Source organism: Equus caballus, chromosome 7, assembly GCF_041296265.1.
Source record: "Equus caballus isolate H_3958 breed thoroughbred chromosome 7, TB-T2T, whole genome shotgun sequence".
Classification (NCBI taxonomy): domain Eukaryota; kingdom Metazoa; phylum Chordata; class Mammalia; order Perissodactyla; family Equidae; genus Equus; species Equus caballus.
In genome coordinates this window covers 70235217-70261517 of record NC_091690.1, presented here as the reverse complement: position 1 = coordinate 70261517, position 26301 = coordinate 70235217, and the positions used below count along the sequence as shown (strand labels likewise).

The 26301-nt window shown below is 36.4% G+C and overlaps 1 protein-coding gene across 50 annotated transcripts in view; it reads left to right on the top strand.

The window, feature by feature from the left end:
* Positions 1-26301, top strand: part of EMSY (EMSY transcriptional repressor, BRCA2 interacting) — a 97304-nt gene that overhangs the window by 13511 nt on the left and 57492 nt on the right. For 22 of the 50 annotated variants that reach the window (XM_070274376.1, XM_070274394.1, XM_070274390.1 and 19 more), the window contains 4 exons: positions 1176-1351; positions 2970-3122; positions 5093-5352; positions 13790-14066. In XM_070274376.1, the coding sequence (XP_070130477.1) occupies positions 1176-1351; positions 2970-3122; positions 5093-5352; positions 13790-14066 (866 nt within the window). The remainder of the gene's footprint in view (positions 1-1175; positions 1352-2969; positions 3123-5092; positions 5353-13789; positions 14067-26301) is intronic. The other 28 variants (XM_070274389.1, XM_070274398.1, XM_070274385.1 and 25 more) reach the window with 2 other exon arrangements.

The following is a 26301-nucleotide window of genomic DNA, read 5'->3' as shown; positions in this document are numbered from 1 at the left end:
TGATAATACCAATTTCATAGGATTGTTGAGAAAAGTATATGAGTTAATACGTGAAAAATGTTTAGAACAATGCCTGACATAGTAAGTGCTTAATTGATGTTAACTATCATTACCATCATCATCATCATTATCATTATTCCACTCTCCACTAACAAGGGCTTTTGTGTACTCTATCTAAATCTGAAGAATCAGTGGACAGAGTCTTACACTCTAGGTAGGGTTGTAGGATCTTTGGTTTTTAAAAAGGTGCAGTGAATATTTCTTAGTGAAGAGTTTGTTTCATGGATTCTGAGTGAATTTTAAACTTCGACACCAATCATTAGTCAGGAGAGGTGACAACTACTTTTTGTGGAGCCAAGTCAAAAGAAGTGACGCACCTGTCTTTTCATATTTTAACCTCTATTTGGATTCCTGGGATAAAATTTGCTCAAGAAGTTTAGAGTAGAGAAACTGAGAACAGTATCTGTGTAGGGGTAGAGTTCAGTAGCCTGGAATACTTCTTAGAGCGATGAGTGGGAAAAACAATAAAATTAAAGTGGCAGCAGTTTTCTTCCCGTGTCCTCAGATCTAGTCTGTTTCAGTAGGAAGGGTAATACTATAACACGTCGGCAGTGACACATGCAGTGATATGTGCATCCCTCTTCCATCCCTCAGTACCTGGTCTCCCTCGTTTACTGCCTCAGTTTCCCTTGTTTGAAAGCCTTAGAACCTCTGGCCATGCAGGCAGTTAGATAATTTCGTGAAGGTTTCGTGAATTCCATCCTTAATTATTAAGGAAAATCTGATTTTTTAAATTATGAATACTTTTTACCTTTTTAGTTTAATTACAAAATTAAGTTCTAAAAGTTAGTAGAAATACTAGTTTTCATTAGCAATGCTGGATTTAAACTAATGAAAATAATGTCAATATTTATTTAGAAGGCATGGGAAAATTTTTCACAGTTTCAGTTATGTTTGTTAAAAGATTCAGATTATAGAATAAAATATGTGTGTGTTAAATTCCTTGAATTCTGATTATTATTCATAGTTTTGATCTTGCTTGCTTAAAATAAAGCCTTTCCTATTCACTCAGGGTACTTTTTGTAATTTAAAGAGTTCTGTTTGTTTGAGAAAATATATTTGATTCATTTTTAGTGATTGAGAACCCTTGTAGCAGCGTTTTCTTTTTTGTTTAGTATGTCTGGACCTAATAGCTCTTCAGAATGGTCCATTGAAGGTCGTCGATTGGTACCACTGATGCCCCGGCTGGTTCCCCAAACTGCCTTCACTGTAACAGCTAACGCTGTTGCCAATGCAGCTATCCAGCACAATGCATCTCTTCCAGTGCCTGCAGAAACAGGAAGCAAGGAAGGTGAGTAGAAAAATATTTGTGTAGAGATGACTTTTCTCAGATTCTTCAAGAAAAGTTGTCTTATTTTTCATCTGTTTTTATCCCAGTGTTTAAAGGTTGCAAAACATAGTGAGCAAGTCTTATTATGAAACTAGAAACTGCCAAGGCTTTAGTCTCAGCCAAAATTAAACCTCTCTTTTGTTCAAAATGTGAATTATATTAATCAGAAAATTGCAAAAAGCCTTCTTGGAATGAAGTTTTGATATCAGTGTATCTTGTTAAAAGTGGATAAAAGGCCTTAATGGGTGACATGGAAAATAAGTAAGATGATAGAAGTCATTTAGCTGCTGGACAAAGGTGCTGAACTGATACTTTAGAAAATAAAGTTCTGTTTTTGTCTTCTGGAATCAGTGGTATATGCTGCTTCTCTGTTCCAGTCAATGTGCTGAATCCATTAGGGATTACCTGGCAGATGGAGAAGGCTTTCTTATTGTTATTTAATCTAGTAATTGACACATGTTTTAAAAATCCCCGAGTTCTCCTGTGGTCACCAAGAGTAACATTAAATTTGAGAGTGCATATTTGAATTAACTCTAATAGCTTAGTTTGGTGTTGCATGAAACCTGAAAATAATGCAATTGTAAGGTTACTTTGGGGAATTGCCTTTTCTTGACTAGCAGTGGGCTGTGGAGCAGAGTGAGACACTGTTTTCACGCATGCCAGGCTCTGTTTTAGGCTGGAGGAAGCTGTATTTAGAGAAAGACAGTTATCAGTGTGCAAACTTGGCCTCCATAGGGTTCCTGTTTTCTTTGTCGTAGGAAGGGTATCCTTTTCGAAATTCCACTTTTACATTTTCTATCCACCAGCTCTCTGGTAGAGTGGAAAGATTTCCAATGGTCAAATCTATGTTTGAATCCTAGTTTGCCATTTCCTAGCTGTGACTTCCAGCAAGTCTTTAGTTTCCCTGAGCCTTGGGTTCCTCATCTTTAAAATGAGGTTGCGGTGTTGTCAGAATTAGTGATAATATATGGGAAGGATTTAGCATAATGTATGGTACTCAGTAAATGGTGCCTATGAGCTATTCTTGCTTGTTGTTGTTGTTATTCAAGAAATTGAAATATGATGTTGTCATTACTTTTGTTGAATTATTCTTACACTACTTGGATGGCAAGTGACTAGTGAGTTGGTTTATAATAAAGGAACCTTGCCTTGGTTCCTCCCAGTAGCTAAGTTGGAAATTGCTATGGTTAGGGAAAAATTATCCATCACTCCCTTATTGATATTGCTTTTAGTATTAAAAGGGAATACAAGTAATTTACCTCTTGTCCAACTCCTGCCATGAATGAAAAATGATTTTCATTTTTCCCAGTATTTGATTTCTTTGTAACTACTCTCTTCTCCATTGGCAATGTCACCTATAGACAGCTGTTAAATACTTAGGGGAAAATCCAGTTAAGTGATGATTATCAGGAAAGGTTATTAATACCTTTTAACCTGTGGACCTAATACCTAAGTACTGGCCTCTAACTTCTGATCGTATGAAAATGTTAAAATTGGCCTGCAGTAAAAAAATAATTTTTCTGTATGCGTGGACAGTTTTGGTGAAAGTTAACAGCAGACTTTTTTATCGTTCCTTCAGTAGTGGTTTGCTATTCCTACACAAGTACCACGTCAACCCCAACCTCTACCCCTGTTCCAAGTGGCAGCATAGCAACGGTTAAGTCTCCAAGACCTGCCAGTCCTGCCTCCAATGTAGTTGTCTTGCCAAGTGGAAGTACTGTTTATGTCAAAAGTAAGTGATATTCTCAGTGTTATCAGGGCCATCTTGGCTAAATGCTGCAGCATAGGCTCTGATTAGATCTGCCTTCCTGGATTAAATCATCAGTCCACTGGCTATTAACAGTGGTTAGTTTTTGAAATTTCTAAAGAATTCCTTTCTTTACATGTGACTAGGTTTATATTGCTTTTTAATCACTTCTGGGGGTTGAGAAATTGCTTCTTTCTTGTTCTTTGTGGAAAATCTGCCTTCAACAGTACTATCCTTCAAGTATTCACTTGTTTTGATTGTCATGGAATAAAAATGTGAATAGAAACTAAAGGAATGTGCTTATGTGATTTATTCAGTGTTAACTCCTATAGTTATAATCTTTGTGGTGTTTTTAAAAATTATTTATATGTCATCCAACTGTTGATTCAGTGAAGCATTCTAGAGAGTCCATGTTTTGTATTCTAGTTGACTGTAATTTTTTGAAGTTTATTTGCAGTTTTTAACCCCTTGATTCTACCCTGTGAAGCAGTTTAATGTCCAGTTCATTTTTTGTTTTTAATGTCTGTTATGTCAGTATTGTTTTGTCTTTCATATCAACTGGAGATCATTAATATTGGATTTTCATTTTTCTCAATATAGTTATAAGTTTAATTTCTTTGTAACTTTTAGATGTAGAGTTTGCTGTTTTAGGCAGGAATGATTTTAGGTCATTGTCAGCCTTGTTTAAATTAGTGTCTAAAAGTTGAAGGTGTAAGGAGTTATATTTTATTACCAATTCTATGAGTCATGTTGTATACTTTTTTAATGTCTGCTCTGTAGAGATTTCCTTTGTATATTGCAAGGTTTTATGTTTCTCATTTGATTTTTTTTAAAAGTCTACAAAAACAGTTGAGGCTTTAGTGCATAAAGAGACAACTAAGAATCTGGGACTTAATAGTTTATACCTGATTTCTATAGATTTAGCCGAGGTGGTCTTTTAAAATAACTATAGCGGTCTATTTTTTTATCCTTTTTTAAAACATTGAAGGTGAATCCCAAACATGAAGAAACCATTTTACATAATCTGTAGTTTGAAGTAACAGGAAGTTTATTGCTTTATTCTCGGAAGTCACACAGACAACATTAGTTTGGGATATAATTATTCATTCACCTAACTTCATATGTGCAAGGCACTAACTATACCAGGGAAATAAACCATTAAGACTTAGTCATTACCCTCTGGGAGCCCCTTAATAGTGGGAGATGTGCAGGCCAACAGCCACATTGCCATGGGGTAAGTGATGACAGAAGGGAATGTCTAAAGCACTCTATAAGCTCAGAGGAGGCATGGATTAGCTTCACTTAGAGGAGTAAGAGAAAGATTCACTGAGGAGATGGCTTGCAGGATGGTAATTGCAGAATGGTGAAGAGGTCACTGATGGTAGGTGGTATTCCCCAAAGAAAGATAGTATGTAGAGACTCTAGATGGATAGAATGTGCTAAGGTGGCTTTGGGGAATGTTGAGTAGTTCAGTGTGCCAGGATTATAGGGGTGCACAGGGTTGGGTGGAGCAGGGTATTGTGTTCTTGGAAAGATAAAGGGCTGTGAATGATGTGGTAATGACTTTGTGCCTCATTTTGTAGGGAGATAAAAACTCCCTGCATTTGAGGATTTGAGGCATGGCATTGGCATGAGTCCCCGTGAGATTTTATAACTGGTAGTAGGCTGGAGGGTAGAATAGAAGTGGAGCAGTTGAAAGTGTGGACACCTTTTAGGAGGTTGTTGCTAAAATACAGATTGAGGATAAGAAGGCCTGACATGGCTGTCAGGTTAAAGAAAGAAGGGAAGGTATTCAGAGACAACTTCTCTGAGGGAAGATTGATAGGACTTACTCTCTGATTGGGCTTGAGGCAAAAGGAGGTCGAAGATGACTGATGACGTAAAGATTTTAAAATAAAGTATAAAGTCCAAGGTCAGATTGCTATAAATATAGCAATATTGTCATTGCCTTTCAGGTGTTAGCTGTTCAGATGAAGATGAAAAACCCAGAAAGCGAAGGCGAACAAACTCATCTAGCTCCTCCCCTGTTGTCCTGAAGGAGGTTCCAAAGGCTGTTGTTCCGGTCTCAAAGACCATCACTGTGCCTGTGAGTGGCAGTCCCAAGATGAGCAACATCATGCAGAGCATTGCCAACTCCTTACCACCCCACATGTCTCCTGTGAAAATAACCTTCACCAAACCATCAACACAGACGACAAACACAACAACACAGAAGGTATGTGGTGGAGGGAGTCTCTGTCTGCCAATTGCTAGTTCCATCTTTTTTAGTCATTATGATTCAGATTTAACAAACATGCACTGAGTGCTTACTATGTGCTTGGCATTATGCTGGGAATGTTCACATCTCTTAAATCTGCACATAAGCTTTGGGATAGGTATTATTATTTTACTTCTTGTTGATGAGGCTCAGAGATGCCAAATGCCTTGCCCAATATAACACAGATAGCAGATCTCCCAACTTTAAGGCTTTTGGTCTGTTTTATTATTGTGATGTGATTTGGAAAAAAATGAAAATATAAAAGATTTTTTTAACCTATATTTGGATAACTTTATCTTTAGGAACTCAGTTTTTACTTTGCCAGAGTAACAAAGTTGTCAGAGTCAGGTGTTTCATAGAAGAAAGGAAGGATATGATTAAGTGAATAATTATTGTTGTCTTTTTTAAAATTCTTTGTATGCTATCATTAATTCATTCCTAAACTCTTCACTCAGTATGTTCAAATCATCAGTGTTCTGTCAATTTTATGTTATCAGAACCCTCTAACTTCCCACACTAATCTGGATGCTGATTATGCCCTAGGCTTGTTGCACACCTGTATTTCTGGGAATCTCCCTTCACCATCATGATCTTGGTCTTTCTTGATTTACTCATTTGGTGGAACATATCCTCCAGTAGCTTCTTGGTGTATAGGTGGATGGAAAGTAAATTTTTTGAGACCTTGAATGGTGGACTAAAAATTTCTTTATTGCACCCTGCCACTTTCTTGATGGTTTAGCTAAAGTATTCTAGGTTGGAGGTCATTTTCCCTGAGAATTTTGAAGGTATTGCTCCATTGGCTGTTGGCTTCCAGTATTACTTTTGAGAAGCCCAATACCATTCTAATTTCAGATCCTCTTTTTCTCTTTGAAAACTTTTAGTAACTTTCAGAATTCTGAAATTTTCCTTGGTATGGGTCTTTATTTTATCCATTGGGTTGCATAATCAGTGGCCCTTTTCATTCTAGATACTCATGTCTTTTGATTTTGGGAAGTTTCTTGAAATATTTATCTGATTTTTCTCTGTTCTCTCTTTTTGGATCACCTATTTTTCAGGACGTTGAACTACCTTAATTTTCTTACCTTTTCTGATTCCCATTTTCCGTTGGTGCTTTTTCTTTCTACTATTGTATGGTGGTTAACAGTTTGGATTTTGGAACTAGACTTCCTGAATTGAAATCCCAGTTTTTGCCACTTACTGGCTGTGTGGCTGGGAAGGCTGAACTCTAGACCTGAGTGTCCTCACTTGTAGAATAGGAGAGCAGTGTATCTGTTTTATAAGGTTTCAGGTGTAAAAAATGAAATCATGAACATAAAACTGTTAGAATGGAGCCTAGCACATAGGAAATGTTCTCTACGTGTTATTTTCTTTATCCTTTTACTTTGTACTTTATTAAGTCTGTGGTACTTTTCATTTTTGCTACCATACTTTAAATTTCTAGTAGCTCTTGTTCTCTGAAAGTTCCTTTAAAAAAAAAAATAGTGTCCTGCTCTTCGTAAAATCACTATATTCTCTTATCTGATCATATTCATGATAACTTTTTTGATGTTTTCTTCTTTCATGGTTTCTCTCTTACCTGTAAGTTCCTTTTATCTATTTGTTTTGATCTCTGTCTTTCATTTCAGAGTTTTCTTAAATGCTGGCTGTCTGTTTATATATGAAAGTGGGCACTAAAAAGCTGACAGAAAGCTCTGTGTGTAGAGTGGGACATGTTGGCTGGTGGCTTTCATTGTAGGTTGACTTAACTGGGCTGTTTTGTTGAAAAACACCCCCTACCCCTCTACCTCCACCAGTTATCACTTTCATTAGGGCTTTTTCATGGATTGGTCAGGTTTCCTCAGAAAAGAATCTTCCAGTCTCTTGCCTAGAGTAGTAAGCCTGTCTGCCAGTATTTTGGGAGTAAATGGAGGGAGAGAGCTGGATAGTCTCATCATTCAGTATATAAACTTTACTTAACCCCTCTATTTTTAGCACTGCACCCACCTGCCTCAGTCTGATATCATCAGATTCACTTGGGTTCAGTCTCTCCCTCAGAATAAATTCCTAGTCTTACTTTGGGATGGGGGAGGATAGCTAGGGATATAAATGCTGCTTAAACAAACTTTCAGTTAATTTTTCTCTCTCTAGTCCCACTTTTACTCCCACTTCAAAATATCTGGTGCTCTCAGTTCCTGAGTCTGGGATTCTCTGATACAAGTTGTCTTGTTTTTTGTTCTTCTGTTTGCCATCTTAGGTTTCCACTCTCTTGGGTATGCTTGATCGGTTACTAGTTGTCTGTCTGTTTTCCAGTTTCCAAAATTTTACAGCTGTTGTCTCCTTCCCATTTTGACCTTAGGGGTTTATGTGCCTCTCTCCCTTTTAAAATATCCTTCATACTGTTTTAGAGGGATTTGGGGAAGGATTAGAGGTACATTCTGGGGTTCAGTGCAGCGTCTTTCCCACCTTTGAATCTTCAGATCCACGAGAACTTTAAAGAACTTCCTTGAGTTTTCTGGAAAGATGTCATTATGTAATAAAAACAATTATCATTTTCTTAATAAACTGGAAGTGATAATGACCTTATTTGTGGAATAAAATTCTGTTTTCAGTCTCAGGATGAGGCATTATGGTGTAGTGTTAAAATCAAACAAGAATTTTTGTAGTCAAAGAGGCCTGGGTTGGAACCCCCAGCTCTTCCACTATGACCTGAGATAAACTAGTCTTTCTAATCTGTTTACCCATCTGTGAGATGAAAATAATGCCAATCTTATAAGGTTATTGTGAGGATTAAAATGAGATTGGGTATTTTAAACATGCCACATAAGGTATGTACTCAAAAACTGTTAGCTCCCTTCCCTTGCAGGTATTTTATGGAAAGCAGTGTTTTATTTATTGGCACTGTTGAGAATGAGCTGTTCCAAATAAGTGAATTCATCAGTTAACTGAATCTTACCCCTTAATATATAGAAATTGACTATTTTTGATGACTTCTTAAATGTTATACTGAACATAATTTTTGCATTTGTATTTGATGACTTCAAGGTAATCTTTCTGAATATCACTTTTCATATAATATTATAATATGGTTATTACTTTCTGGGCTAGCCCTATAATAGGTGTCATCAGCGTGGTATACTCTAGGAGGTTTTAAATCTACTTATTGTAATTTTTTCTAGTACCTTCTTTGCTGGGTCTTATTTTGTCAGTAATTTTCTCCTCCCCTCTTCTTGTCTATTCTTTTAATTGGGTATTTGAGAAATAGTGTAGCAAAGTTATAGCTAAAAGAGTACCCGCCTTCCATCCATGTCTTTCTATTCCCTTATTGTGCTTTATTTTTATTCATTATACTTATAACTAGTTGACATTATATCGCATATTTGTTTATTTCCTATTTCTCCCATAGAGTATAAGTTGCTGAGGGTGGAGACCTTGTTTTTATTCATCACTGTATTCCCTAGTGTTTAGAACAGTGCCTGGCATGTAGTAGGTGTTAATTAATATTTGTTGAATGAATGAATGAATAAATGAGTAAATAGATCAGGTTCTAATACTAGCTCTGCCACCTCTCTTGAGCCTCCATTTCCTTATAAAACAAAGATAATAATAGTATAGTAGTACTTACTTCTTAGAGTTATCAGGATAATTAAATGAGATGATTCATGGGAAGTACTCAGTATAGTACATATGAGAGTGCTTAGAAAATGTCACCTACCAGTATTAATTTTTCAGTTTTCTTTGGTAGACCTATATAAAAATACTAGTAATAAATGGGGTTTACCTATAAGTGAAGTCGATGAGATTGCTTTTTTTGATTCACTGACTTTACCATATCTCTGTTTTTGTTTTTTCTTCTGAATTGTCAGTTGGGAATGAATAATTGAGGTTGTCACTTGTGATGCTTATATGAGGGCTTATTTATCTCCAAAGTTATATATGAGCCATACCATGAGATTCCAGGCTCGGAACCTTAGATTTTTCCTACTGTGTTTGAAAAATAAACATTTAACGTAAACTAAATTAAAAATAAGACTCATTCATTCCACAAATATTTATTGAGTATCTACTATGTTCCAGATGCAAAACTGTACTCTTTTACTTCATGTGGACTCATTGCCATTACTTTTGTTATTTGGGCAAGCTGAGTGTGGATAGGACTAATAGATATTCTTTGGGATTTTTAGGTTTTTTTTCCTTTTGCTGGGTAATTGGATTTTTTTGAAATTTCAGGCTGTTGCCATTATTGCATTCACCTTGGATTTCTCACAAATCCTATGCCAGTCAACTTAGGAATTATTTTAGGTAAAGTAAAATTTTGCATTAAGTATAATTATGAATTTGTGGACTTGATTCAAATTCAGATAGGTCATCTATTTTCAGGGTAGACAAATTTCCACCTATGTTAATGTGGTGCCTTCATTTTAAGTATAACAGTTGGTACAGCACTTATATAAACAAAGCAACAGAATATAGCTTTATGCTTTCACGTGCTTGATTGATATTTTTCATTTTATCCTTAGGGTGCAAGTCCCAGCACTCTTAAGGAGTTTTTGTGAGTGCTAGAAGGTCAGTAATTTGAATTATGGCCTGAATAAACACTGTTGGGTTCACTTGGTTTCAAAATCCCTTTATTTTCCCTGTTTTAATAAGTGACTTTAAAGTGCCAGTAATTTCTTCAGGGTGGATCTCTGACTTTGGATAACCCCTTTTCAGATCAGAAATCAACTTGCAGACTGAAAACTCAAAGTGTGTTTTATCATTTGTGTCTATAACCTAAAACATGCTCTTAAAGACTCCAGATTTATTTTGCTGAAATTTTGTTGTCTTCATGTTAGAACCCTACATGCATACTCTAGTTCTAAAATTGCAGATATTTGACACAAGTATGAATGCTTGTTCTTCCCTGCCCATGACAGACGTTGCTAATTAACTGTGGCATACTTTCCTGCCAAGCCTTGGTGAGTCCTCATCTGTGCCGCAGAGTCCTTATAAACACTGTCCTCCAGGCACCTGCTACTGTAGTTTGGAATTGGCAAATGTGAAAGCTAATTGCCATTACTACTGTAATTGGTTTGGTTGTGGTAGTAGCTGTGAGTTCTTTGGATTCTCAGGGGTATCAGAATTTGGGGAAAAGATATATACAGTGCTTTAATGAAACAAAAATAGAGTGCATTAAAATATATTTCCAGATTGGTATGATCTATAATGCCTTTCTGATATCTTTTTGACATTTAGTAAGTAGTACTAATAAGTACCATTTGTTGACTGCCAAATATTGACCACCTGCTATGTGCCTAGCACTATGTTAGATGCTTCACATCATTATCTCGTTTAACCTTTGTAATGATTTGCATGGTAGGTGTTATTATCCCTATTTTATAGATGGAAATTGGAGCCCAGAGATTTTAACATGTCCATGGGCCTGCCATTTGTCAGTGGCAAAGGCAGGATTAAGCTTAGGTTCATTTGACTCTTAAACCTCTGGTCTTTTTACCATATTAGTCTACTTCTCAGTTTATATGATGGCTGATGGTTGGTTTTGTATTTTTTACTTTTTTTTGTTTTTGTTTTTGTTAGCCCTGAGCTAACATCTGTTGCCAATCTTCCTCCTTTTCTTTTTTGCTTGAGGAAGATTAGACCTGAGCTAACATCTGTGCCAGTCTTCCTCTACTTTGTATGTGAGATGCCTCCACAGCATGGCTGATGAGCGGAGTAGGTCTGCACCTGGGATCCAAACCCATGAACCCAGGCTGCCAAAGTGGAGCGCATGGAACTTTAACCAGTTGGCCATAGGGCCGGCCCCCGATGATGGTTTTTGTAATAATGCTGCATAGTGTTGCTGATTAAGTCTGTGTAGAAGTATGCCGGTCGACTCTATAAAGGTGTTTACTGGTCAAGGCTTGTTTGTCTCTCTTGACTCCTCAAATAATCAACAAACTCCTTAAAGTAACGAACCTGTACTTATGTCTTATAATTCTCTGTAATGTTGGAAATATATAAAAATGATATAGTTAAAGCTTCTTTGAGGTGTAGGTACTGACTATAGACATACTTGGTAAATTTTGACTAATTTAACTTTAGGCCTTCTTTAGAACTGATATAAAAATGAAAAAGAATTTCTCCCTTAAATTCTTTGGATTTTTCAAAGCAATTTTCTGTCCTAGGTAGGTACAAGTAATTTTGGGGAAAGAATTTGGAAGAAGACACTCTGCTCTGTTTTGGGTATCACTACACCACCATTATACTCACCCAGAACTGTGATACTGCAGATTTGTAAATGATTTTTGTGTTCTCAACTATAAAATGGGGATAATAATAGTATCTGTGTTAATAGGATTTTGGGGAGATTTAAATAAGCAAGTGCATATTAGCTCTAGGAGTTCATCTTGATTATGTTCTTTTTCTTAACCCTGCCATTTCTGTACATCAAGTCCTATTGACTCTACCTCTTAAAATAATCTGAATCTGATCACTTCTCTTTATTTCCATTACTAACTCCCCAGTCCAAGCAGCTTTATCGTTTCTTTCCTGGTCTACTGTTATAGCTTCTTTACTAGTCTCATTGCTTCTACACTTGCCTCTTACCATGTAGCAGCTAGAATGATCTTTTAAAATATAAATCAAATTTTGTTTCCCTACTTAAAATCTTCTCATGGCTTCCCATTATACTTACTCTAAAATTTTAATTCTTTACTCTAGCTTTACAAATTTGATCCGGCTTCTGCTTTCTTTTCCAACCCCTGCTTGCCCTCTATGCTTTTGCTCCACTGGCTTTTTTTCTGTTTTTAAATACATCAATTATTTCCCACCTTAGATACTTTGCACCATCCTGTTCTCTCTGCCTGAAATGCTGTGTCCCTATATCTACAGGTTTCTGGCCGTTCTTCTAAGCCTTGAAGTATCTTTCTTGCATGTTTTTTTCTCCATTCTCTGTATCCAAACTATGAGCAAATCTTGTTGGTTTTCTTTTAAATATGTTCAGAATCTGTGCACTTTGTACCACAAACACTTTAGTCACCATCATCTCTGCTTGGTTTATCGTAGGAGCCTCCTAATTTGACTCCCTGTTTCTACTGTCTCTGCCCTACTGTACTTTTCACCTAGCAGATAAGAGTATTGCTTTTTAAAAAATACTTTATTTTTTAGAACAGTTTTAGATTTACAAAAAAATTGAGAAAATAGTACAGACGTTCTCATGTGCTCTGCACTGTTTCCCCTATTCTTAACATTTTATATTAGTATGATACATTTCTTATAATCAATGAACCAACCTTAATGCCTTAATATTAACTAAAGTCCCTGGTTTATTCAGATTTCTTTAGTTTTTACCTATTGTCTTTTTCTGTTAAAGGATTCCACATTACATTTACTTGTTATGTCTCCTTAGGCTCCTCTTGGCTGTGAAAATTTCTCAGACTTTCCCTGTGTTTGATGACCTTGACAGTTTTGAGGAATACTGGTCAAGTATTTTCTAGGATGCCCCACTGTTGGAGTTTGTCTGATGTTTTTCTTATGATTAGACTAGGGTTATGGGTTTTCAGAAGAAAGACCATAGAGGTAAAGTGCCATTTGCATCACATCATATCAAGGGTATATACTATCAACATCATCTTAAATCATCTAGTCCTCTATTCCTTCTCTGAATCTGTCTCCTTCTACTTTCTGCCTTATAAATTCCAATCCTGTTCATTAGGTCCTTGAAGTTTCTTGAACATACCAAGCTTACTTCTGCCTCAGGACCTTTGTATTTACTGCTCCTTGTGCCATTGGGTGCTCTTCCTCTAGGTAGTAACATAGTTCACACCCCACCTACTTTTAGTTTCTGCTAAAATGTCACCTTATCAGAGAGATCTTCATTGAATACTTTATAAAAACTCATACAGCACTCCTGTTACCCTTTATTTCCTATCCTGCTTTATTGTCTCTCCTATTTATCTCTACATGACATACTTTTTTGTTTATTTTTTCTCTCCCCCTACTAGAATGTAGCTCCATGAAAGTATGAACCCTGTCTCTTTTGTTCATTCCACTATCCCCAGCATCTAGAACCATGCCGGGCACATAGTAGATGCTCAACAAGTATGTATAAATGAGTGACTATCCAAATTACTTTCCAGAGAGATTGTGCCAATTTATACTCCCTAAGCAGTATATCGAAATGCATGCTTTGCTGTATCTTATACAGCATTGAATGTTGTCTTTTAAAATGTTGGGTTGGTAAAAATTTTTTCTTTGAAATGCATTTTGATGATTACTAGTAAAGGAAGGCTTTCATATATTTTTAACTATATATTTCTCTTTGTTGAATTGTTTCTTCATATCTGTTAAGCTATTTTTGAATTGTATATAACTAACTGCAAGTTTAGATACATTAGTAGCATAGTAGGTACATGAAAATAACTTATTTTTCCTTCCTTAGGTTATTATAGTGACCACATCACCAAGTTCAACCTTCGTGCCCAACATTCTCTCCAAATCCCATAACTATGCAGCAGTCACTAAGCTTGTACCAACATCAGTCATTGCTTCCACAACCCAGAAGCCGCCAGTGGTTATAACTGCTTCACAGTCCTCGCTGGTCAGTAGCAGCAGCAGCGGCAGCAGCAGTTCTACACCGTCACCTGTTCCTAATACGGTTGCAGTAACAGCTGTGGTGTCCTCCACACCGTCTGTGGTCATGTCAACAGTAGCACAAGGTGAGTGATTCACTGTGTAATTCTCTCCCTCTGCTGTATGGGAATTTTGAAGAAAATTCTAGGTGTGTTTTTCTGCTTTGGGTGTGAATGTTCCTACTGTTATATCAGAGATTACCACTCCCCCTCTCCCAGTTTGAGAATGTTAAGATAGTGGGTTATCTCAGTTTTCTTATATTAATATGCTTACCAAGATTTTGTTTTCAAATACATACTACCTAGTCACCTAGGCAATTAACATTCACAAGATGTAGCTTAATCTTGTCAGAAAATACTTCAAAGGCATATACAAATATCTTTAATGAAATTTTTAAATGAGGAACTTGAAATTATTTTACTATAGGTCCTTCAGAAGAAACGTTAATTATACAATCGCTTCAAAGTAAGTTGCCCAGTGATAAGAAGTATGGGGAAGAGGATGATTTCAAGGACATGCCATTCACCTTTTCTTCAGTCTCCTAAATTTTCTGTATAGGTGGATGATGGGAGGTATTGATAGGAACTGAGGCTGAACTGAAGGTCAGTTGCTACTTAATAGCAGAGGAACGGAAATGTGGAAGCCTCAGTTCCATGTTAGCGTAAATCAGCTTAGCTCTCTTCCATATCTTTGTGTTCCTGCCATGGAAAGGCAAATAGCACACTGTTGGAAATTTTCTTTTTAGTGTGGGTAAGTCTTAAGATGGAGATCAGAGGCAAGCATTTATTATGCAGACTTTATACCCATGGTTGTAGTCTATCAAAGGGAGCATAGGAGCAATATAGAACAGTACTTAGTGTTAGTTTTCATTGAATTTTAGTTGAACAATATATAGCTTAAGATAGACTGGGACTTGGAAATATTCTAGTTTATGAACTAGTAGTGAATGCAAGCACCCAAATAGGAAAGCACAGCCTTCTTCTTAATTGCTTTAGTAATGTTTAGTGTGTTCTATGTAACTGTATTAACACGGAAGAGGTTACCTAGATGTGGATGTGATCGGTATTCCTTAACTCTACAGCCCTAATGGTATGAAAACATCTCTATTTTCTGGCTCTAATACCCATTTAATGTCTCAATCAATGACAGGTAATAGCAGGCTTGAAATTTTCTTTTATTTGTTACCTTAAGTAATTTTTTAAAACCATTCCAACTTTTCTATTTTCATAACAGTAGACTATAATATAGTATTACTAAAAATAGAAATAATTTTAATATAGATAATCTGTTTAAAATATTGGTTGCAGACATGATCCAAGTTCACCATTTCAATATTTGAAGGCGAGAGAAGGAAAGGCCACCTGTCTCCCCACCTTTCTGACCCCTGTTTCAAAACTATCATCCATGGATAGTTGTTTTTCCCTTTTATTACTCGTCACACAGTTTGCTCAAGTTTTACTGTATTAGAAAGATTACTGTTCTTCTAAAGAAGATGTGATGTGTGATAAGGGTATTTCTCTTAGTTACTAATGAAATATCTTTAGGCAAAATGAATATTCCATGCTTCTGTTTTTCATTCTTAATTTTCTCCAGGTATCTTCTGAATCTCTTGGGAACTTAATGACTTTCCTATTTTCTCCTTTGCTTCTTAGCATCCTGTATTTCTTCGAGCCGTAAGTAGTTGTAGGGGAGCTGTACAACACATCTCAGAGATTTCTCATAAATTCACTGGAATTCTATAGAGCGTGAGAGATGTAAAAGTAAACTATCTAAGTAGATACTATAGGAAACTATATGATTATTTTGAATTTTTGTTTGAGATATTTAATTTAGATATTATTAGTGCTAAGAAATTAAGATTTATTTTTTAAAAAGGTAAATGTAATTGGAAGTGGCAGTATACAGACTGCAGTTGTGATTCTGACTGGAGGACTTCTGTAGCAGCTCCTGTGTGGTTACCTGGGGCACAAGGGCATTCAGTGTGTGCTTCTGTTGGGGATTAGAGACAGGCTCTTTTAGAGCTGATGTATCTCTCTCTGGTTATTCTTGTAGGGGCAGCTGGTGGTAGAAGGGGAGAAGAGTCTTAGTAGTAGTAACTTGGTGGGTGACCCCATGTTTGTAAATGTAGAGATGGTTCCAAAGGTCGGGAGTAGGGGCATTGCATATGGTTGGCTCATGCTGTGGAAGGGAAAGGAACTCTTTAATATTCAGAATAGGGAATTCTTAAAATTCTACCAATTAGAAGGTTTTTCTGAGTTGATCATCTACATGAAAGGATAATTAAAATTTTTGATTATGGAAAATTCCAAACGTACATAAGTAGCGAGAGTGGCAAAATGAACCCCCATGTGCCCGTTATCCAGCTTCAGGGATAAACAACACATGATCAGTATTGTTTCATCTGTACCTGCTATTTCCCTCCACACACCCCTGAGCTGTAATGTTTTGAAGCTAATCCCAGATATCATATAATTAGTTATAAATATTTCAGTTTGTATCTCTAAAAAAGATCACAGCTCACAATACCACTATCACAGCTAGAATTTTTAACAATAATTTCTTGATATCATAAAATCTCTAGTTAGTATCCAAATTTCCTTGATCATGTCATAAAAAAAATCTTTTTTTTGAGTTAGGATCCAAATAAGATGAACACATTAGTTGATATGGTTATGTTTTTGGTTTTTTTTTAACGTATAGCTCTCTCTACCTTTTTTCCCCTTTTCTTTTAATTTACTTATTAAGGAAATCAGCCATTTTTCCTAAGAGTTTTTCATATTCTGGATTTTGCTGATTTTTATCTCCATGGTGTGGTTTAACAAGTTCTCCTATTCCGTATATTTCCATAAAACTGATAGTTAAATCAAGAAGCTTGATCAGATTCAAGTCTGCTTGTCTTTGGAGATAGGGGAATGGACATTTCCTAAGTAGTCTTGTGGTATTTTCTGTTGCATCTCTTCAGGGGGTGTGTGTCTGGTTTCTCTCTTTAATGATATTAACTTTGATTGGTAGGTACAAGTATTACCAAATGTTTAATAGCTATTGATAATCTTTGCCTTGATCATTATTTTATTGGTAGTTACAAAGTGAATTTTATCTTTTGTTTTTCATTTGTTAGCTAAAATTCTTAAAGAAGAGCTTTCTCTTATTACCGTTTTCCCTGAGATCCAATTCTTGTAGGAAAAGAAGGATAAATGCCTGATCATTACCCTTTATTTATATGTTTTCAGATAATGAGTTGGTTCAGTGACCAATGAGATTTTTACTCCCCAATTCATTAAGATTTTTGATGTCTATCAATCCATTGCAGATAGTCTTTTGGTGCTCAGACTGTCCCATCCATTTCAGTGGGAGCCTCTTCAAATTGACTACTAAATTCTTTTGACACGACCACATTAGTCCTTAATAGCTTTCTAATTTCGTGGTATGGCAAGGTGTCCCGGGTTCATCTTGTGCATTTTCTGCCCCAGATTCAGAATTAGACGTTTCTTTAAGGAGCCCTGGTTTCCTAGTGAGAAATAGTGTTTAGACACCACAGTCTGGGTGCTTTGGGGTTGGTCATTACTACTGGGTTGGTCATTGTTTCTAGATCTTTTCTGTGGACAGACCTAAAGTCCTTTATTGTAACGAGGAAATACATCATTAGTTTGCACTGATGTTACCAATTCCAATTTAGAATTATGGGGGTTTTACTTCTTTGTTTTTCTATTTGTATAATTGTATCTTTTTTCTCCTCCTATACTGAAAATTCTGGTTCCTAATGATTAATAAAATTATGTATTTGATGTATACTGTAATATATAATAGTTTCAGAATAACAAAACCAATATGATGACTAACAATATGATTACTGAACAGAATTTAAGATTTCATTATGGTTTTTTTGGTTCTTAGGATGTTCTCACTAAAGATATACAGTCAAATTAGTATATTTTAAAGTCACTTGAAATAACTTCCTCTGTGGTTAAGCTCTAATTTGGTATACAATTAGGTTAATTTCTTTCATTTTGTTTTATTTTTATGGATTGCATTTTAAAATTTTTGACTTAATTTCGTTTATACTTATGTAAAATACTTATGTAGTTCCAAATTCAAATCTACAACACAAGGTGTGTTCTGAGAAGTCTACCTTTGATCTACAGTTCTTATACTTTGTTTTATCCTTACAGCTAACCTTTTCTTCCTTTACAGTAGTCTCCCCATACCTGCTGTTTCACTTTCTATGATTTCAGTCACCCATGGTCAACTGCAGCCCAAAAATATTAAATGAAAAATTTCGGAAATAAACAATTCATAAGTTTTAAATTGCCTGCTGTTCCGAGTAGCGTGATGAAATCTTGTGCCGTCCCACTTTGTCCCACCTGAGAAGTAAATCATCCCTTTGTCCTGCACATGCTACCCACCCGCCCGTTAGTCACTTCATAGCCAGTCTCAGTTATCAGATATACTGTCACCATATCGCAGTGCTTGCCTTCACGTAACCCTTATTTTACTCAATAATGGCTCTGATGCGCAAGAGTAGTGATGCTGGAAATTTGGATATGCCAAAGAGAAGTTATTGTTGTTAATCTCTTATGGTGCCTAATTTATAAATTAAACTTTATCATTGGTTTGTATGTATAGGAAAAAACAGTATATATGGGGTTTGGTACTATCTATGGTTTCAGGCATCCACTGGAGGTCTTGGAACTTATCCCCCCATGGATAAGGGGGGGCTACTGTAATTTTTTTATCCTTCCTTTTTTTAACATATAAGCAAATATGTATATAGTATATTTCCCCTCTTGCTTAGATAAAAGGTAACAGATTATACACTCTGCTGTGCACTTTAATGCTTGGAACGGGTAATTTTTAACTTGGTGGTTATAAGTCTGGTGCTGGTAATACAGAAAAAGTGATAGTTGAAATGTGCTTTGTGTATATAGAAGGAAGTAGTTTGTTTTAGTAGACTGCTTTTTCACATTTGATTTCTTTTTTCCCTCTCTAGATTGCATATTTATTAGAGCAGAAAGTGTAAATAGCTTTTTTAAATATCTCTTAAATCCGTCTGACTCCTCCTATTCCTCATTAACCAAAGAATGGGCTGCTGTTTATTGCTCACATTGATTACTGTGACCTTTCTACTTTTTATTCTGTTTGTTTCTCAGATAAATCTTGTTGCCATTTTCTTCTCACTTACTTTGGTGAGAGAAGTTTTCTTTCATTTCATTGTTCTCCTCATATTCTTTGTGGACTTCATGGATTATTTGCCCAATACTGTGACAGTCTTCCGCTGACCTTTTATTTCCCTCCTTGACCCCACTTCAACACATTACCTCCAATTACATTGTGTCTACTAATACTCCTGTTCTCTTCACTGTATTTATTTTCTTTAGGGTGGCCCTGAATGCAGTTCCTGTTTTCCATTTCTTTCTTTCTTTTATTTTTTTTTGAGGAAGATTAGCCCTGAGCTAACTACTGCCAATCCTCCTCTTTTTGCTGAGGAAGCCTGGCCTTGAGCTAACATCTGTGCCCTCTTCCTCTACTTTATACGTGGGATGCCTACCATAGAATGGCTTTTGCCAAGCAGTGCCATGTCCACACCCAGGATGCGAACCGGTGAACCCCGGGCCACTGGGAAGCGGAACGTGCGAACTTAACCACTGTGCCACCTGGCTGGCCCTGTTTTCCATTTCTGTTTCATGAAATCCTACTTTTATGAAATCCCCCAACCCTGTCAGTTCAAATGTGGTCCTCATTTAACATCCAAGTTTTTTAAAATCAAAAAGTATTAGTGGATTAAATAATTTTAGAGAACAATGGAGAACAAAAGCCCATTAGTAATCCCACCACTCTATTACAACAGCACTTTCCATTTTATATATTATTTCCTTTTGACCCGTATGATATTTTTTATTGATTTTGAAATGAAAAATCTGTATTTCATTTGGTATCATACTTTGTTCATGTTACATTGCTTCATTAACATTCTTCTATTTTTCTATAATTATTCTCATTTTTTTCAGTGCTGTTTAATATTTCTATTACTATTACATAATTCACTAAATTATTTCCTTAATGTTGGATATTTAGATTATTTCCAGGTTTTGATATTACAGATTTAACTATAGTGAACATTTTTTGAATTTAATTGACCCCTCTATTTTCTTAAAACCAGATCTCAGGAGCAGGATTACCAGATCAAAGGGTTGGAATTTCTTTGTAGAGTTTGCTAATTGCCATATTTTAGCTCCCTGAACTTTATCATCTTGAAATATTTCACTAGTGTGTATCCACTATGAAGTCTTTGTTCTTCCTGTTTACTAAAGAAAGGGGGGGATTTCTAGATGATTTCTAGAATTAAAAAAAAATTTTGAATGGCATACTGTTTAACCAGTCAAGTTGCTTAATACTTGATTTTTTTCTTTTATCACGATGGGTATAAGATAAAATATAGGTAATATTCTTACAGTTATGTATCTTCTTTCCCTTTCATTTATATGGCTTTGTTTTTTGATGTCTTTTTGGCTTCATTCTTTCTCTAGGGCTCATGTTAAAACACTAAGTATTTCATATTTATTCAAAATTACCGATGTAGCCTGAATTGTATGTAATTCCTCCAGATATGAACTATTATGTTTGTTTCACTGGTATTCACAGCCGCCTGTATTCTTTTGGGCATTCAAATGTTTAATAAATTGTTCACAGCCGCTAGATTGTTAATATCTAAATTGAATTGCAAAATGCAATGAATAATTGAATGACTTTACATAAATCTGCATTGACAGAGTGATTGGTGTTTACCAATAAAAAAATTTATCATCTCATGAAACCAAACGTCTAGAAGCAAGGAAGTTCCAGTTAAGTTATATAGTAGCTCACTGGAGCTGTCAGGGAGTTTTTTTTTCCACCTTTCTTCCCTGCGTTTCTTGGTGTATCAGCTTTTTTCCATGGTAGCTCCCATCGTGGTTGCAAGATGAGTGCAGCAGTTCCATGAATCACATCCAGATATCACAGTGGGCACAGGATAATCCCCTTCTGTGGGTCTCTCTTAGGAAATAGAAAACCTTTCCCAGAAGTCCCTGGGAGGTGATTCCCCTCATGTCTTTTTATCTGTGTCGTATACCCTAGCCTAAACTAGTCCCTGGCAAAAAGGAATGGGGCCATCTTGACTAGCTTATTAGATCAATTAGGAATTGACTTCCAGTGTTGGCTTGGGGCCAACTTCTCCTAAAGTCCATGCCAGTGCCCAGGAATGTACATCCTTTGGAGGGAGAAAATGGGGTTCTGTTAGAAAGGAGAAAGGGCAGAGAAGAAAGAAAATTAGTCAGGCAACCAAGAGTGTATGCTGCATTAGATTATTTAATAAATAATTTTTAAACAATTGACTTTTCATTTGGTCTTATGCATGTCAGTGAAATTAAATTGGTTGATGGAATTGTTCAAATTTTCCTCCTTTTTATCTTTTTTTTTCACTTGTTATATTAGTTACTGAGAGAGGAGTATAAAAACGTCCAGCTGTAATTGTGGCTTTGTACATTTCTCCCTTTAACTGTCAGTTTTGTCTCACGTATTTTGAGCTCTGTTACGAGGTGCATGAACATTTAGGATTGATGTCTCCTCTTGAAGTGACTTCCTTCTTCCTTTTCATTATGAAGTATTGCTCTTTTTCTCTGGTAATACGGCTTGTTTTGATGTCTACCTTTCCTGATATTAATATAGCCACTCCAACTTTCTTATAATTAGTGTTTGCATAATATATCTTTTTCATCCTTTTAATTTTAACACATCTGTGCCTTTGTATTTAAAATGCTTTTCTTGTGAGCATTGTATAGTTAGGTCTTACTTTTTTGTCCAATCCGACCATCTCTGCTTTTTAATTGAAATGTTTTGTTCGTTTACATTTAATGTAATTATAAATATGATTGACTTTATACCATCTTGATAATTGTTTTTTATTCATCCTTTCTGTTCTTTATTTTTCCTTCTTTTCCTCTCTTCTTTTGGAGTTGTTTTTTTTTTAAAGATTCCATTGCCTTATTAGCTACATATATATATATATATATTTTTTTTTTTTAATAGTTTCTATAGAGTAGGGTTCTCAACCTCCACATATGGACTTTTTGGACTGATAACTCTTTGTTGTGAGGGGATGACCTGTGTATTATAGGATGTTTAGCAGCATTTCTGACCTCTACCTACTAAATACTAGTAGACACACTCTGTCATGACAATAAACAATGTCTCCAGTGATTGCCAAATATCCTGTGGGGAGGGGGTTCAGAACTCAGCTCTAGAGCTTACAACAGTCTAACTTCAAATAATATACCACTTCCCATACACTTAGGATAATATACTTCTTATTTCTTCTCTCTCATCCTTGTGCTACAGTTGTCATACTTTTTTTTGAAGAAGAAGATTACCTCTGAGCTTATGTCTGTCGCGAATCCTCGTCTTTTTGCTGAGGAAGACTGACACTGAGCTAACATCCATGCCCATCTTCCTCTACTGTATATGTGGGATGCCTGCCACAGCATGGCTTGACAAGCACTGCCATGTCCTTACCCAGGATCCGAACTGGCAAACCCCGGGCTGCCAAAGCAGAACATGCACACTTAACCACTGCGCCACTGGGCCGGCCCCAGTTGTCATACATTTTAATTCTATATATAATAAACCCCATATTGCATTGTTGTTATTTTTGCTGTAAGCAGTCAATTTTATTTCAAAGAAATTGCAAAAAGAGGCGGAAAAGAAAGTCTTTTCTATCTACCAAGCTCATTGTGTACTTTTCCTGCTCTAGCCCTGGGATCAGCCATTCCTTCAAGGAGCCTTGATTCCTTTTAATGGAAACTAATAATTAGAAGCCAGAATCTGGGTGCTAGATATGGTCATTGCTGGGGGGGGTGTGTGTGTATGCACCCGTCAGCTTACACAGACATTTATACACACACCTATTTACATCTATATTTATTTCTATGTCTTGAAAACTATGGGTTCATACTGATATATCCAGTTTCAGTCAAACACTGCCAGTTAATTTTCTCCTTTCCCTTATTTGATAGTGAAAAACCTAGTTTCCATTATCTTTCATATACTTACTTATCTAAGTCCACCAGTGTGTAACTAGTCTGTCGTTGTTCCTGCTGATGCCCCCACCTCCATGTGGATGCCTTCCTCACTGCACTCAGGCTCTGACATTCTGCAGACTCCTGCTTCACTCTACCTGAGTTCTGACACCTTGCCCATGTCACCCTTTTGTGTGGATGCCTATCTCACCCTGCTCAGCGCTTCACACCTGTACCAGGCTGTCCTCCCACCCAGAAGTCCTCTTCATCCAGTTTGGACTCGGGTACCATCCTAGCTACCCCTTCCCGTGGGCATCCTCCTCAAAATTTCAGACCCTATGCTAGGTGGTTCACACTCATGGAACCCTTTTTTATCCTACTTGGGCTTTAACTGCACACGTGGTGCAGTCCCCTTGTCCAGCAAGGACATCCTCCTTATCCTACTTGGACTCTGACTCCCATGCTAGACCAGTCTCTTTCGTGGGCTCTGACACCTCATGCTTGCCCATTCTTCTGCTTAGCCACCTAGTTTTGGTCCATCTTGCTTTGCACCACCTGTTGGCTTTAGTGCTGAATATTTTGGGAAGCAAAGGGCAAAAGGAAGAGGAGCTTTTTACTTGTTAAAACAAAAATAGCATTTATTATAGTTTGTAATGATGGATTTGTGTGATCATTTGATTGACTTCTCCTCTAATTTTGCTGAAGGTAGGGACTTTCATGGATACAGAATAGTTTTCCAAGGATCTAGCATAAAGTATGTGCTCAGTAAGTTTTTATGGACTGAATGAATATTCAGAGAGATTAAGTACTTTAATCAGATCATATAGCATTATGTGTTGAAGTCATGATTTTTAAAAATTATTTTATTTGTGTTCATAATAGTTTAGATCAATGTGAGATTTCAGTTGTACATTATTTCTTGTCTGTCACCACATCAGTGCTCCCCTTCACCCCCTGTGCCCACCCCCAACCCTGCTTCCCCTGGTAACCACTGAACTGTTTGCTTTGTCCATGTGTTTGTTTATATTCTACATGTGAGTGAAATCATCTGATGTTTGTCTTTCTCAGTCTGGCTTATATCGCTTAGCATAATTCCCTCCAGGTCCATCCATGTTCATGCAAACAGGATGTTTTTATCTTTTTTTATGGCTGAGTAGTATTCCATTGTATCTATATACCACATCTTTATCCACTCATCAGTCGATGGGCACTTGGATTGTTTCCATGTCTTGGCTATTGTAAATAGTGCTGTAATGAACATAGGGGTATATATATGTTACTTTGGGTTGTTGATTTCAAGTTGTTTGGGTAGATACCCAGTAGTGGGATAGGTGGGTCATATGGTATTTCTATTTTTAGTTTTTTGAGGAATCTCTGCTGTTTTCCATGGTGGCTGCTCCAGTTTACATTCCCATCAACAGTGTATGAGAGTTCCCTTTTCTGTACACCCTCTCCAACATTTGTTATTTTTAGTCTTAGTGATTATAGCCATTTTAACAGGCGTATGGTGGTATCTTAGTGTAGTTTTGATTTGCATTTCCCTGATGATTAGTGATGTTGAACATCTTTTCATGTGTTGATTGGGCTGTTTGTTTTTTTCTTGTTCAGTTGTGTGAGTTTCTTATATATTACGGAGATTAACCCTTTGTTGATAGATGATTAGCAAATATTTTCTCCTGATTCGTGGGTTGTCTTTTTCTTTTTCTTTTCTTTTTCTTTTTTTTTTTTTTTTGAGGAAGATTAGCCCTGAGCTAAGTGCTGCCAGTCCTCCTCTTTTTGCTGAGGAAGACTGACACTGAGCTAACATCTGTGCTCATCTTCCTCTACTTTATATGTGGGAGACCTACCATAGCGTGATTTGACAAGTGGTGCCATGTCCGCGCCCGGGATCCGAACCGGCAAACCCTGGGCCACCAAAGCAGAATGTGCGCACTTAACTGTGCGTCACCGGGCAGGCCCCTGGGTTGTCTTTTTCTTTTGATCTTAGTTTCTTTTGCCTTGCAGAAGCTCTTTAGTCTGATGAACTCACACTTGTTTATTTTTTCTTTTGTTTCCCTTATCTGAGAAGACATGGAATTCCAAAAGATCCTTATAAGTTCAATGTCAAAGAGTGTACAACTTTATATTATCTTCCAGGTGTTTTATGGTTTCAGGACTTATGTTCAAGTCTTTGATCCATTTTGAGTTTATTTTTGTGTATGATGTGAGGTAATGGTCTACTTTTGTTCTTTTGCATGTGGCTGTCCAGTTTTCCTAACACCATTTATTGAAGAGATTGTCTTTTCTCCGTTGTATGTTCTTGGCACCTTTGTTGAAGGTTAGCTGTCCGTTTATGTGCAGTTTTATTTCTGGGCTTTCAGTTCTGTTCCATTGATCTGTGTATCTGTTTTTGTACCAGTACCATGCTGTTTTAATCACTGTGGCTTTGTAGTACATTTTGAAGTCAGGGATTGTGATGCCTCCAGCTTTGTTCTTTTTTTCTCAGGATTGCTTTAACAATTTGGGGTCTTTGGTTGCCCCAAATGAATTTTAGGATTCTTCGTTCTATTTCCATGAAGAATGTCATTGGGATTCTGATTGGGATTGCATTGAATCTGCAGATTGCTTTCGGTTGTATGGACATTTTAACTATGTTTCTTCTAATCCATGTGCATAGAATCTCTTTCCATCTCTTTATGTCATTATCTATTTCTTTCAATAATATCTTATAGTTTTCATTGTATAAGTCCTTCACCTCCTGAATTAAATTTATTCCTAGATACTTTATTCTTTTTGTTGCGATTGTGAAAGGAATTGTATTCTTGAGTTCTCTTTCTGTAAGTTCATTATTAGAGTACAGAAATGCAACCGATTTTTGTAGGTTGATTTTGTACTCTGCAACTTTATTGTAGTTGTTAATTATTTGTAATAGTTTTCTGATGGATTCTTTAGGGTTTTCTATATATAAGATCATGTCATCTGCAAACAGTGAGAGTTTCACTTCTTCACTCCCTTTTTGGATTCCTTTTATTCCTTTCTCTTGCCTAATTGCTCTGGCCAAAACTTCCAGTACTATGTTGAATAAGAGTGGTGATAGTGGGCGTCCATGTCTTGTTCCTGTTCTCAGGGATAGCATTCAGTTTTTCCCCATTGAGTATGGTGTTGGCTGTGGATTTGTCTCATATAGCCTTTATTATGTTGAGGTAATTTCCTTCTATCCCCATTTTGTTAAGAGTTTTTATCATAAATGGCTGTTGGATCTTGTCAAATGCTTTCTCTGCATCTATTGAGGTGA